Source organism: Anopheles funestus, chromosome 2RL (assembly GCF_943734845.2).
Source record: "Anopheles funestus chromosome 2RL, idAnoFuneDA-416_04, whole genome shotgun sequence".
Lineage (NCBI taxonomy): Eukaryota > Metazoa > Arthropoda > Insecta > Diptera > Culicidae > Anopheles > Anopheles funestus.
The window spans coordinates 69,652,409-69,666,357 of NC_064598.1; the positions used below are offsets into that span (position 1 = coordinate 69,652,409).

General features: G+C 38.7%; 1 protein-coding gene across 5 annotated transcripts in view; it reads right to left on the bottom strand.

Annotated features, from left to right (window-relative positions):
* LOC125766312 (venom dipeptidyl peptidase 4) overlaps positions 1 to 13,949 on the bottom strand; it is a 111,958-nt gene that overhangs the window by 64,336 nt on the left and 33,673 nt on the right. The window contains exon 1 of one of the 5 annotated variants that reach the window (XM_049432133.1): positions 7,824 to 8,390. The exons of the other annotated variants lie outside the window; for them this stretch is intronic. Within the exon in view, the coding sequence (XP_049288090.1) occupies positions 7,824 to 7,862 (39 nt within the window). The 5' untranslated portion in view covers positions 7,863 to 8,390. Of the gene's footprint in view, positions 1 to 7,823; positions 8,391 to 13,949 lie in introns of those variants that run through there. 5 annotated transcript variants of the gene reach the window in all.

Below are 13,949 nucleotides of genomic sequence, written 5' to 3' on the forward strand. Positions count from 1 at the left end.
AACAGAATATTGGTTTTCCTAATGTTGTTATCGTCAGCGAGCCCTTTTTGTCATGTTTTCTGTACGCATATTTGCAGAACCCTTTTGTTCGGGTCCGGAAAACTAATGTGGGCAAAATTAAACTAAGAAACGATACTTTTATTTTGTTCCATCCCTTTTATTTACGCTACTGCAAGCTTCTTGAACCGGAAGATCCAAATAAAACGAGTTCCTGCAATAGTGTGGCAACAGCAGGGAACGAAAAGGAAATCTTTTCCATTGAAGATATCTGCACAGTTTGCAGGCAGCTTGCAAGGGATGGAGTTGCTTTTTTACCGTTCCCCTTTTCACAGTGCATCGGTGCACCGATCCTTGATGGTATGTACAAATAATTAAACAGTGTCCCCCGGAGCTTGGAATAGCTTTCCGGGTCAGTCTCGACACAATCCCAACGAAGCAACGTTCTTAACCCGGTTCGGTTATAGCAGAGATGTTGCTCCGAGCGATCCGGCCACATGCATGTTTCGTGCGCAACCAGGCAGAAGATGCTGCCCGGTTTTGTGCTCACATAACAACAACCGCCACAAGAAGGAACCGAACCGGGCGTCTTGCCGCAAACGCTTCCCTTGTCGCGTCCGCACACAACGCCATCTGATTCCAGAACGAAAAGGAATTCATTAACACCGAGCGCTCGACGTTTGCTGCCGATGTCGTGCTTGGGACACGTTCGCCATTTTTGTTCCCAGCGCATACCGCTACTATCTCTCCGCTTCCTTTCGTAGGGGCAGAAGCAAAATGCAGCACGGTCATGTTTGCTCGATTGCAAGAACCACTTAGAAGTGATTTGTAGCGAACGGGGGTGGGTGCGTACACGGCAAAGAGTCAACACAATTGCCAGCCTTTGCCTTTGATAGTACAGAATGCAAATGTTTGCCCAGCCGCTGCAAGCTTCGAAGAAGATAAACTGTTTCCATTGCGAGCGTTAAAGCGTGATGAAGATGGTGGCATTTTGTAATCAATGGATGTGGTGTATTTGTGTTTTTTTTTATTCGTGCATTGTGTCCATTATTTTAAATAAACCAAACACGTGATGTGTATTATTTTAATTATGTTTGAAAAATGTGATAAGTATTATGATATAAATGTATTAAAAATAACGTAAATATGCAATAATAAAATATACATAAAATAATTAAGTAAATTTTATTTTTTAGTTGTCATTTTTTTACATATCTAATATAGTATTTTATATCCACGGTTTTAATGTTAATTGATTTTAGTTTTAGCAAATTGCCAAAAAAGCAATCTATTTTGCAAAATTTGTTTTCAAATACTTAAAAAAAAAATGATTTCAATTATTTGTTCGATTGCGAAGCCGTAATTTTAAATGTTTTATATTATTGCTCATATTAAACTGTATTGGGTTTTTAGTTTATGTTGAATGTAGTGATTTTTATGGTCGAAATTTATTAAAAAAATAACCCATTTAATGAAGCTTTTCCTTTAGTCCGCTGAATGTATGAGTTCTGGTCTTTTTAGCGTTTACATTATAATAAGTAGTTTGAACTTTTTCATTTTTACTTATTATCAATTCATGACCCGATTGGTTGTAGTTAAGAAAAACTTTAATCAATAGCTTATTAATGCGCGAAAACGACTTTGGTGTAGCAAATCTTCATAAATAATATTTTTCCGATTACAACACCATTAGTGTCATCTGGCAACTGATTTCAACTCGATTAAAGTCTTGCCTTGTCTGGCCATCCAAACCCCTAGAGATACGCTAGTCGATGGGGGAATTAATTAAATCATGCCCCATAAGCTGTACCCCGATGGACGATGCAATTTGGCGTGTTCTACGCTATGCTGCCAGGGGATGTTCAACAACAGCCATCAAGTTCGACTTCTTGGCCGTTGTCCATCAACCATTTTCACAACGTTTGGAAGCGCACCAACGATGACTGATGGGCCGGATGGGCCACTCTCAGCCGAATGGCAATCGTGTTTCCGTTATGCTAATGGGGCCTTTCTCTTCACGCCTGTCGTTCGTCTCTGCGTTGTAAAATAGCGCGTGCAACAGGGAACGTTATACAACGATAGTCAAAATTTTGCCTGTTTTTCCACGGCTGGTGCAATTAGAAATGCAAAAATGTCCATCAAGCATCGTTTGCTGACCGTTTTTATGGTTCATCAACGGATGGGCGTCGGTTCGAAAATTCGAACATTTGTTTCATTTTGTATGTGTGTGAGCCCTGGTGTGGCACACCTAACCCAAACCCGTGCTGGGAAACAATTAAGTTGCAATGTTGATGATCGGAATCCTAGGTCAAATGGTAGAAGGTCGTTTGTACGTGTACTAACATCATGCTTTTGTGATTTTATCTGTTTTAGTACTTTCCCAGGAAAACACCTTTTTCTATGTTGCGTTGCCATATCATGACGATGGTTTTGAATGCGTTCCTTATCGTGACAAACACTCGGGACTGTGGCAGCAAAAGCTCTAAACGATTCCTGCATTCCTGGTCTGGGTTGTAAAAATAAGCCGGAAAGTGACCCATTCATCCCCATTTTCACGGGATGCGCCACGGTCGATAAATTTCGCTGCACATTGAGCAACGGCAAGGGCATCAGCTATCGGGAGAGACCATAAAACCAGCACTTTATGACTTTTCTCGGTTTGCTGGCTCCGGAACGTAGGTTGAAAATTGGGAACGTCCTTTGCGTTACGCCTTCGCGTCGTGGTGAATAAAATCATTCCAAGGGCTCGGCACGGAAGGCAGGCCACCACGCATAACCGTGGGTGTCATCAAAGCTGGTGACGGTTTCGGAAAGTACGCACCTGAAAGACGTTTTATTTTATTTTGTCGAAGAGTGTACAATCAGCATCCAGGCCAACGAGTTGTACGTTTGAAGAGGTAAGAAAAAGAAAGGGAAGAAAAATACTGTAATCGAATTTACCCTGAGTCAACAAACAGATAAATTCAATTCCAAGCACCTTGCCTTTGCAGCTTGGAAGAGCATTGAAGTAAAACCGGTGTGCATAGCGAATAAGCATTGCGTAGCGTGATGTATTTTTTCATTCCCGTTCATTTGCATAAGCTGCTGAAGTGATGATTCCCGTGGTCCAATAAGTGTAAGAGGAGTGGCATGTTTTGATGCGTTAGACATGACGAGTTATATGTATGTGCTTAACTTTATGTGTGTTTGATTTACTACATCTATTTTAAGTATCATCATCAAGAAGGTGAACGGTTGAGGTTGTACCTATGCTAGCTGCATGTATAATTTTGGAGGATTTCAAGGCTTTTCTCTTTCGTTTTGCCTTATTCTCAATTTCCATATTCATAATTTTACTTGCTCACTTCGACTACGTAGAGTTATTTCATTTGTTTAAAGTACATAAAACATACTTAAATTCATCATACGTCCCGCTTTAATTCCTTTTCTTATCTTGTTTTTTTTTTCAATGTTTAATGTTTTCAGAAATCATATTTCTTCAATGTTCAATGTTCTGAGAAATCATGTTCCTTCAATCTTCAATGTTGTGAGAAATCATGTTCTAGTAGGCACAATATTGAATTTTTTGCTGGATTTTGTAAAATTTAAGTTTTGTTGAATTTTTTAAATTGGGACCAGCCGAAGTGTTTGCCTGTTTCAGGAACCAGGCTGGCTTCGAAGTTAATTGAGAAATGATAGTAGTAAGCTATTTTATACGCTTGTTCGTTTTACCATTAAAGTCTTACATGTTACATGTTAATTATATCAAAAAATCAAATGATTCTCCTAAAATGCTGTTTAAACTTAATTTAAATTTTGAGTTAAACTCTGTACATTTTTTTTTCTTCTGTATAACAACATGTACATTTCGTTCTCCATAACATATCAATGGAAATTCTTAAAAAGAAAGCACTTTAAGCTTTAACATGGCATAGAAAAGAGAATGGTTGAAACTGAAATCTTACTATATCTACCTGATGTGGTTTCTTTAAAATGCTACCAGCATATAAAAACAAAAACCAAAAAAACCTTACACTCCTGAGAGTTCGATAGTAGAACGAATTGAAAGTAAGTCTTAATTTTTGGTACACCGGTGTCCATAATGGTGTCCATAGCTATTCTGACGATGCACAGTTTTCTGTTGGCAATATATTGTATTAAGTGCTTGCAGATGTTTGTTCAACGTTTTTCAAACCAGTTTCGTGCCAAACTATGCCAAATAGTTTAAGAAGAATCCACAAATAAGAGACAGTGTTTGCAGGTAATCAACGATAAAGAAACCATCGAGAGCTGATACTATTTGAGATGAACTTGTTAGTATAAAAATGGAACAATTGCAATGGGACTAAAAACTAGGATAACTTACACATCTTAAATTTATTTCTTAAAAACCCGTAAATATGTGGACAATTAGCATAAAGCTTTACGAAATCGTTTTCACATTCCCTCCCTTCAGATTAGTATTCATCCGATCTAGATTTCGCACGATTTATAACGTTTCAAACATTGCCCCGAGCAATGAAGTAATACGAAATGCATAGAATTTTTCATTCGCTGTCCCATTTTCCAGCTCCAGGTGTGGATGGTTCTCACTTCGCACAATCAAGGAGTGAAATCTGTAGAAATGACCGTGTGTGTTTGTGCGGGTGAGCAATCAAGAGGCAACAAGGACCAATTGGTAAGGCATGGTGCCGAAACAGATGACACTGGATGTGTGATCCAGAGAGCATGATTTGGAATTCCGTCCCATTACGTTCGAGATGGACGTTACGTTAGGTGGTTTATAGCCTTTGGAAATAACTATTCAGAGGTTTAAGGTTTCCCTTAAGTGCTATGAAAAGTGTCTGTTCATTGGTATAAATGATGTTAACACGGTTCAATAAATAATTGACGTAAACAACTAACGAACGGCTAACGATATTTCATTGCAGCTTGTTTTATGAATGTAAAGATTTATAAGTGATAATTTTATACAAAATGTTTTTATTTTTCAGTTTTGTTTTTTACTATTCTTTATTATTTGATTTATTTTTCATTTCAGAATACAGAGTTTTTCATTCTTTCAAAACAGAAATAATGATTTTTTTTTAACAGTGTTCAACGGAAATTTGTCCTTAACACGTGCTTGAATAAATTAGGGCAGTTGGTCATCAGTGCCGCATTGATTGCTTGTGGCTGCATTTGCACGCATCGTTTGTGTTTCACTGAACACGTGTTGGTGCTCTATTCTGCGGCATTTTGCAGCACATATTCCATGAGTTGACAAATTTTTTTATGAAATATGTTTGTACTCATCATTATTTTATACATTTGTGTATCGTAATTAAATATAAATATTTTAATTAAGCATTTCTCTCGCTTCCGTAATAGCTTCAACAAAAGAAATCAACAAAATAAACACAGTGAGACGAAACAAAACAATGCAGTAATAACTGCTTTTAATTGATAAACATGTTGGATAGACTTTGTTGTTTGAACATTTTGAAAGAGTCGTTTAATTCGTTTTGTTATAAAAAAAAACATCAGTTTTGTACTGAAACATTGAGAAATTAAAATTTATTCACGTCCTTTGTCCATTAAAAGTGACTCAATAATTGCTACACATTTGAAAACCAAAATCACCCGGCGGATCCGGAACACTTTCCAGATCCACTAGCCGTGCGGTACCGCCTGGGATCGTACGGATCACCGGCTTATCGCAACGGTTTCCCAACAATCAGATTATGCGAAACCACCGAAAATGGATCCGTTTAGCTAGCGAATGTCACCACAAATCGGAGACATGCGTTACGTGTCCTGACTGCGAGATAGCCATTGTCCGGCCTGGTCACGCAACTAAACGCGGCACAAGCTCTACTAGACACAGCCGGCGGGCAGCCTAATCGCCCCACGTACCGCTCGCAAACCGAATTCTTGTTCAGCCGACCAAACATAAGCTTGACCGCGATGGATGGTAAGCGGAAAATTATTATCGCTCACTTCAGGCCATACCATCGCCACCACACATTGCATCGTTTATCGTGTGTGTACGAACTGGCGCAAAAGGTATTAATTCACTTGAACGTGTGTAAGCGTTATTGGTATGTTTTGGTTTAGTGCACCAAAAACCCCACAAATGTATGTATATTCGACAGAACGTATTCATTCACGTGGGACATTTTCGTGTGTTGGCAGCCAAAAATGATTTTCACGCACGAGTGGGTTAAGCGGTTTCACACGCGCGTCATGGGCAAACATAAATCTGGTAGCGAATAAATAGCGAACCGTTGAACATGGTGCACCACCAATGGGAAATTTTCTGCTACTGAGGCATTGTATAATTAACATGTGTGTGTGGGGAAAATAATTGACTTGCGTACAGATGCTTAGAATAAAAAAACCCAGCAACGGTACTGGAAGGCAAATCATACATTTATGTCTGCTAATATGATGAAGCTGTAACTGTCTTTTTTCTTATCAAATATGTTACTCCACAATCATGTAAAATAAAACAAAACTTTATGAAGATTTCCACAAACATTCTGTTCATTGTTGCGATGGTATGCTCGTGTCTTGAAAGTGACATTTTGAAGCAAACGAAATTATGTCCGTTATAATTTGTTCCTCGCCTTGTTCGCTGTGCTGTAACAGCTTAATCGCAAAGCTACCCACAAATACGTTGTTTCATAAGCAGTCACAGTGGGTTTTAGCCTGAGGAAAGTAATACGTCCACCTACGCCTGGGCCACATGAGGAGAAATTCTCATAAAATGTTGATCAAAAGGTGGGACCCAGCTAAGCAAGGGCCTTTTGCTCGGTTTCGGTTTGCTGTGGCGTCAATCATAGCTATATATGCGTTGGGGCCGGTGAACAAGTAAAGGTATAAGTGGAGAGGATAAAATTTCAAACAAACTTTTCCAACCTTCCAGTTGATACTTTTATGATTTGTTTCAACTTCCAGCAAGTTGGGTAAACTCTTACGTTACGGCCAACATTGTTGTACATGAGTATTTTATAAACATGTGTTTAGATAGAAAAATGATGGAATTTTTTAGATTTTTTACCTTTTTTCAGACATATTAACATTATTAAACAATGTTTTAATCTAGAATGAAAAAAAAATAACTAAAATATAATTTATGTGGTGAGGTGAGTGCACACTAGAAACTACCGCACCAGTCATTTTGACTGGAACGCTTCATTTTCATCACATAATTTTTTAGGGTTAAACAATTCTAAGGTAGGTAAAACATGAGTTTCACATACATATTCTAAAGTACGATCTCCAATAAACAATAAAATTTATTCCAACTCTTCGAAATTGTTTAAAAATTAACCACAAACGAAAACTGCATAAACGCTTGGTAGTTCTAGTGTTAAATATATCTAATTTTAGGACTAGAAATTATGCACTTTTCAAACATAGCATGGAACAAAGAAAAGTATGGTTTAACTTTTGTTAAAATTAATAATTCAACTTTTGTTTTCATTTTATCACTTGGATATCAACAATGAGATTATCACCACTTCTGTCTCTGGCTTGTGATTCATATATTCCAAAGAAACTTTTTTTTCACATAAATAACCTGTAAGAACATAGCTAGTAAGAACTTGATTTTCTAAAACTAACATAAATGAAAAGTTTTTTTTTTTTTTGCTCGGTTAGAACGGCCTGGTCGTATCAAGATAAATGAAAAGTTCTTGGAAACAGATGTATGTTAAACAAATACAGATTTTCGAATGGTTTTGATCCAGTGCATCGGACTAGAAACGGACGGGCGCTAAAACTTCCAATTCAAACATATCCTTCGCAATAATTGAAATTGATGCAGAATAGAGTTCCATGTTCATCTAGCGTAATCCAAATACCTTCATATCCTGCTCATACTGCACACGAAAATACTCCATCACTTGCTACTAACTGACAAGCTGGCAGCGATGCACTTGTTACAGCTGAAATTGATAAACTTTTCGAGCGTTTTAACTTTGCTGTGAACTTTACCAACCACCATCCATCGGTATCGGTTGTTGCATCGCTTGCAGATCTAAATTATCCTACGAAACCACACATCGTAACCCTTCACTCAGCACGATTTCTATTCCCCAAAAGGTTCTATTTGCGATTGAACTTCGAATTGTTGCGCTTACGACCCGATCACCGACGTATGCACGAATGCACTGGTGCGCACACCTGTGGATGCAACGCAGCAAAACTTTCAACGTACAATGCAAAGGGAGTGCAATTTTGTGCAGGTCATTTGATGTAAAAGGCTTTGTTAGGCTTGACACATGTGCCTTGCAGCACGTGGCATTTGCTGTTGGATCAATGGTTCGATTTTCTTTATACTTTGTTTTGTAGAGCGGTCCACTGGACTAAATATTGCTTCACGAGGTAAACATTTGATTTGGTCAGTATTGTTCATAAATGGTATTTTCATTTGTTCATTTTTATTTGTTCATTTTTTGTTGTTGGCCTTTTAAAGTCTATTTTTCGTATGTATTTTTATTCGCACACCAGCCCATGTTGCTATGTATAAAGTTTAACATATTTTGAAAAGAAAAAAAAAATGTTTACATTTTTACTATTCTCACATTTCAACACATTAACATGTGTATATGCCATAATTATTACCAGTTTTTCCCACTGTGTTACGACTAGGTCAAGATTGAAGGCTATTCGTTTCAGTAATCGATAAAGTCAACCATTTGACGGTCACCTATCGCAATCCATGTTCCTTTGCTACCTTCCGAGCATCGGAAGCATTCTAATGCTTCAAGTAGTTGTATGTAGACGTCAAAGATTGCCACAAAGGTGAAGGTGATATTGAGCAAGGAAAATGTACCCTCACTGTAGCCTTTTTAAAGACATTCTTCACGTACACGAGCATTGCTGTGCAGGGGGACATTTGCATAAGTAAACCTCTTAAACCGGTCTTAAATAATGTCACACACCACCCCCCGAACCGGATCCCATTAGATGTGCTCCGTGTGCTTTTAAAGGATGGTGAGTACAGACATTCATCTTACCGACAGACAATGTCGACACGGGTCGGTACATTGTAGTATGCGCATTAAAAAAAAAGAATACGGGAGAAGAGCGTTTCGTTCCGGTGTCCAGTGTGGTTGCCGCTGGGTTTCATTTCCTTCCAATATCCTGACGGATGGGGGCTCTATTGAATTTCCACTAGCGGTCACCATTCATGATTATGGCCTCAATGGTGTACCACCGTACGGTTTTAGGTAATAAATTTGCTCCCCTTTGCTGAGATGGTGTACTGTGCTCTCCATGGCATTAGTACAGAGCAAAGAAAGCAATGGACTTGCGGTTGGCCGAAGCAGTTCTTCTGCAACTGATGCATTGCAGGAGCTTGTGGTAGAATGCATTTTCTTCTACAGTGCAACACGCGCCGTACTGGTCGGTGTATGCTAAATGCAAATTTCTGTCGCTTCGGAAGCGTCGTAAAAACGATTCCTTCTGGAGGAGGAAAATTTTCCGGGAAATCTTCAGGCAAGTATCTTTTCCACATGTTGCCTACCATAACAGTTGCACACAATGTGTCTTTCTGTGTTTTCCAATTTCCAGCAAAGATTTCAGCTTCCTTGAAAACCTCTTTTAATGCTTAAGATGGGATTTTTTTTGGCGAAAAAAATGGTATGGTATATATAAGATTGGTGGATTTCGAAATTTATGGATCGTTTCCGGGGTGACATTAATCTCTTTTAAAAATGTCCCAAAAATGGAGGATTATATGTGTATTGTTCTGGAATATAAAAAAAGTAAAAAATATATTGAGATTGAGACACAATTTGGGATTACTTCTAGAATATATAGGGACGTACGTAAACTGCTTTCTTTCGTAGCGGAAAGTCTCTTCTAGTGGGTAACTAATAAAAAAAGTAAACAGTAAGTAGCCTCCCGCTATGATGCTGCCTCAACAAGACATCCACTCAGCTAAAACTGCTTTCATGGCTGCATTTGCACCGTCCGAACGCAAATTGGAAGCATCGGTTTATGCGTTCCTAGTCGATCACTGCAGTAAAGAAAATTGCTGATCGTCTCTTTGTGATTGATTTGACATCTTCTGTGTTCTGTGTATCCAGTATCCGGCACGGGACGATACTATCACTCACACACAAAAAAGCAGTCACAGTTTTAGCACCATCGTAAATTTTACAACCATAAAGCAGCTACCATCGGTTTATATGCCAGTTGGATTAGGCGACGAGAAGGCACATCGGATCGGGTCTTCGTTCTGTCAGAAGGGACAGTCTCTGACCACCGCCAAGGGACAGTTCCGGAAGGCTAGAAAAGTAATTCATTAGACAATGGTACGATCCTTTTTTTTTTGGTAGGTCGTTTTCATTGTGAGAGAGTGTTTATCTTGGCAGAGTGGCATTGGTTCGAGTCAGTTGGAGATTGCATAGCATTAAACTAAGCTTATCTTAATCGGCTTTCCGATCTACTGTCGTCGGCTGGTGAATATGTGTCGTAACATCGATGAATTACGGTTTAGTGGTTCCATCCAACCAGGACCGGGTTATTGCGTCCGAAAGCTATTTGTGGTTTTTTTTTCATAAATAAATTTTCTTCAAGACAATAAATTTTTGGCAAAGCCAGAAAAGAGTCTTTTTATGTTTGAGCACGAACCTTCGGAAATATTATTTTGATTTTTATATTTAAAAATATTTCTATCACGATATACACTAAACCATTCTTTCTTTATTCTGTTCTTCTGCCTGTAAAGTATGAATTACGGATGAGTCTGTATGTAGCAATATTAGCCAAACGTTCCATCTGCATATAAAGGCATATCACAAAGCTAATCCTCTCCGTATTCATAGCATGGCACAATTGTACCAATAAAAACGGACAGGATGTTATGTTTCGTAACTCCCTCTCTTTCTGCGTTTCACTCTCACAGCTGCTCGTTTCTATTCAAATGAGTTTAAATAGCTGTCAACGGAAAAGCGGCTCCTAGCAGAGGGTGAGCAGTTGGACATGAAAAATGTGGTTTCATTTTTCTTCACCACTTTTATTTCACTCCAATCGACCCGGTTCCGATTGTATGATAAGCAAAAAGGGTTTTCCCTCTAACCGCGATAAGTCGTGCTGCTTCAGTATCTTTCTAGCAGTGCAGTTCGGTACGTATTTACATCGGTAACTCGTTAACAATGTGGTGCACGTTTGTGTCGATTTTATTTCAAGTAGTGGTGAAAAGGAATCGTTGATTCCTTGGCTTCCGAGATAAACATCGCTAGTAGCCAATAAACTTCTCACCGTGACTAATCGAGCTTGTTAGTGGCGGTATGCCTTTGTGCGGAGTCAGTCGTGTGATGATTATTCCGTAATTTATGCAGAGTTCATAACACAAGCTTCCTTCATGCACATGCACAGTACGCGATGGCAACAGGGAAAGAAATGTGCTATTTAAAATCACACCAACTTTGTAGCTGAAGCAATCGGCTCCGGGTTTGTACCGGAAATGGTTGCATGTGCAAATATACACATAAACCTTTCCGGTGAATGGCTGAACGTTGTTAGGTGGACCTACAGGTGGCTTGGATAAGGTAACGAGATGGGGAAACGGTGTCAAGTCACGAACATTCAACGTTGACGATAAGAAGCAGCGATTACAAGAAACTACAACCTATTGCTTTGAATAATTTCGATTGTTTTTTTCTCCTTTCTTTTAATAATAGGGTAAAGTAATCTAAATAATAATAGGGTAAAATAATTTAAAAATTAAGTCAAAAGTTTTTTTCATTCTTGAAAAAGTATATCAGATGTAATTGTTACTCTATTTCTAGATTTCACCACTACATCAACAATTACACGATGTTGATTTGATGTAGTGATGAGAACTCCGGATCGGAATCGGATGCCAACTCCAACAGAATCCGGATTTAACTCCGGAGTCAACTCCGTTTTATTGAGGATTATTCGAAATGGAGTTTTCCACAGTTTTCCTCAATGTTTCGAACTTCTCGTATTTAAAACTGTTTTCGTTGGTATTTTTCACATATTTAAATTGGTATTGCTAGAAAGTATGAATGCTTCAATAGCTCCATTTTTGACTATATGTCAAAAAAATACAGAGAGGTTTTCTCACATTTTTTACGAGTTTACAATAAATTAGTTCGGGTGAAAGTCTGCAAATTAGTTAGGGTGGTTTCCGCAGTTCTTTATTTTCTTTCACTGCAGATTCTAGTGGAGTTGGAATACTTCGACTTCGGATAAAATTAGTGATTTTTCCTATAACTAATTTGATGTTCAATATGCCGAATGCAAAACTGCTTCTTCTCTTTTGAGGTGTTAAAATCCTTTTTTTAAAAAAAATATTGTTCCATATTTTAAGTCCTGTTTTATTCTTGACCTTCACTGTAGAGGAACATACCATTACCATCCGATAAGCCCATTCTACTGGGTCTATCAACACATTTGTTCACACGTAAAACACCCTTCCGGTGCTTCATTTTTCAACACCACTACCGACTGCAAAATGCAACCGGAAACTGATGCCACCGCACTAATGCGAAAAGATTGACGTGCGATGTGTGATAGCGTGGCGTGAAAAATGTAAATTTAATTATTGCTGTAAATGATTCAATCATTTATGCACGGGCTTTACCCAGCAGTTACCATTAGCTGTACATGTTTCGCGTAACACTTTGAGGGAACTGCTGAAAGTACTGTCGATGTGAAACGTTGCGTGCAGCAAATTATTCTGATGGAAATGGGAAGAATGGGCACTGCGATGGATCTTTTGCAGTCAGCGAACTTATCGATAATGCAACCCCATTCGTTGTGGTGCATGCGATTCCTGTTGATGGATCACTCCCATCAGCCCCATTGATTGGGTCATTTGAAGGGGTTGGGTGGAAAAGCGTTAGTGGTGGAAGAGTTTGTTTCAGACTCGATCAATGACGATACATCATTTAACGAAAGCGATCGTCCACACAAACCGTACCAAAAAGGGCACCATAGCGAATGGAAGCATCAAAAAGCAGCAGAAAAAGAACAATTTCGAATGGCAGCCGATGTCGATTTTGCCGTCTCATTAAATCGTGCTCGTGGTAAAAAGTTTTTATTTTCCCACCAACCGGTCGGTTTCGGTCCACAGTTTCGTCTGGACAGTTTGCGTTAACTTTCGCGAATGTTCGCTATAGATGGCCGCTGGGTAAGGATGGAGAAAAAGCGATTGAACGTAATGATAAATTGATTCGTAATTAATTTTCTCAGCTTCTCGATCGCTGCACAGACACACAGGAGGGGGCGATGTGTTGTTCGGCTTCTTGCTAGATGGACGACCCGAGTGCGAGGATCTTTCGGGGGTGAGATAGACTGCTTCCTTCGCCGAAGGAACCCGTACTGCAGACTAGCAAAAGTGTGCATCTTTTCTCAACCCATCGAACGAGGGTTTTGCGATCGATTGAACGTTGCTTAATGTTTTGGAACAGTTTGAAATGAGTTGAGAAATATTAATCGACACCCGCCAATGAAAGAAATGATGCTCAGTTGTACGGTAAATTGATGTTGTTTATGCAATGTATGTCATTGGGAATTATCCCTTCTGCTTGACCGGTGGCGGTTCGGTGGTGCATGTGATATAGGGTTCCTGACTGATCTCCGGCGACGTTGTAAAAATAAGTTTAGTAAGCCAAAATGGTCATTTAGCGAAGACGAGACAGAGACTTAACCTACTTTATATTGTCTCAGCTATTATTAAGTATTAGAATAGTATCAAGGAAAAGCATGGAGATCAATCTTCATATAAAAAAGATGTTTTTAAAATTTTGTTTTGGAAAGTTCATGTTTTATAAACATTCAAAATCATTCACCCTTCACCAGAAATTATAGCTTCATTTGTTTTTGCTTTTTTTTTCTGAGCAATAAAGTTATCCCTGTTCTCTGTTTTCCTATTTTATTGATGTTACTCCGAAAGGTATTCAACCCCATTGGCGAGAAAGCAAAGTCAACCTTTTCCAACGGTAGAA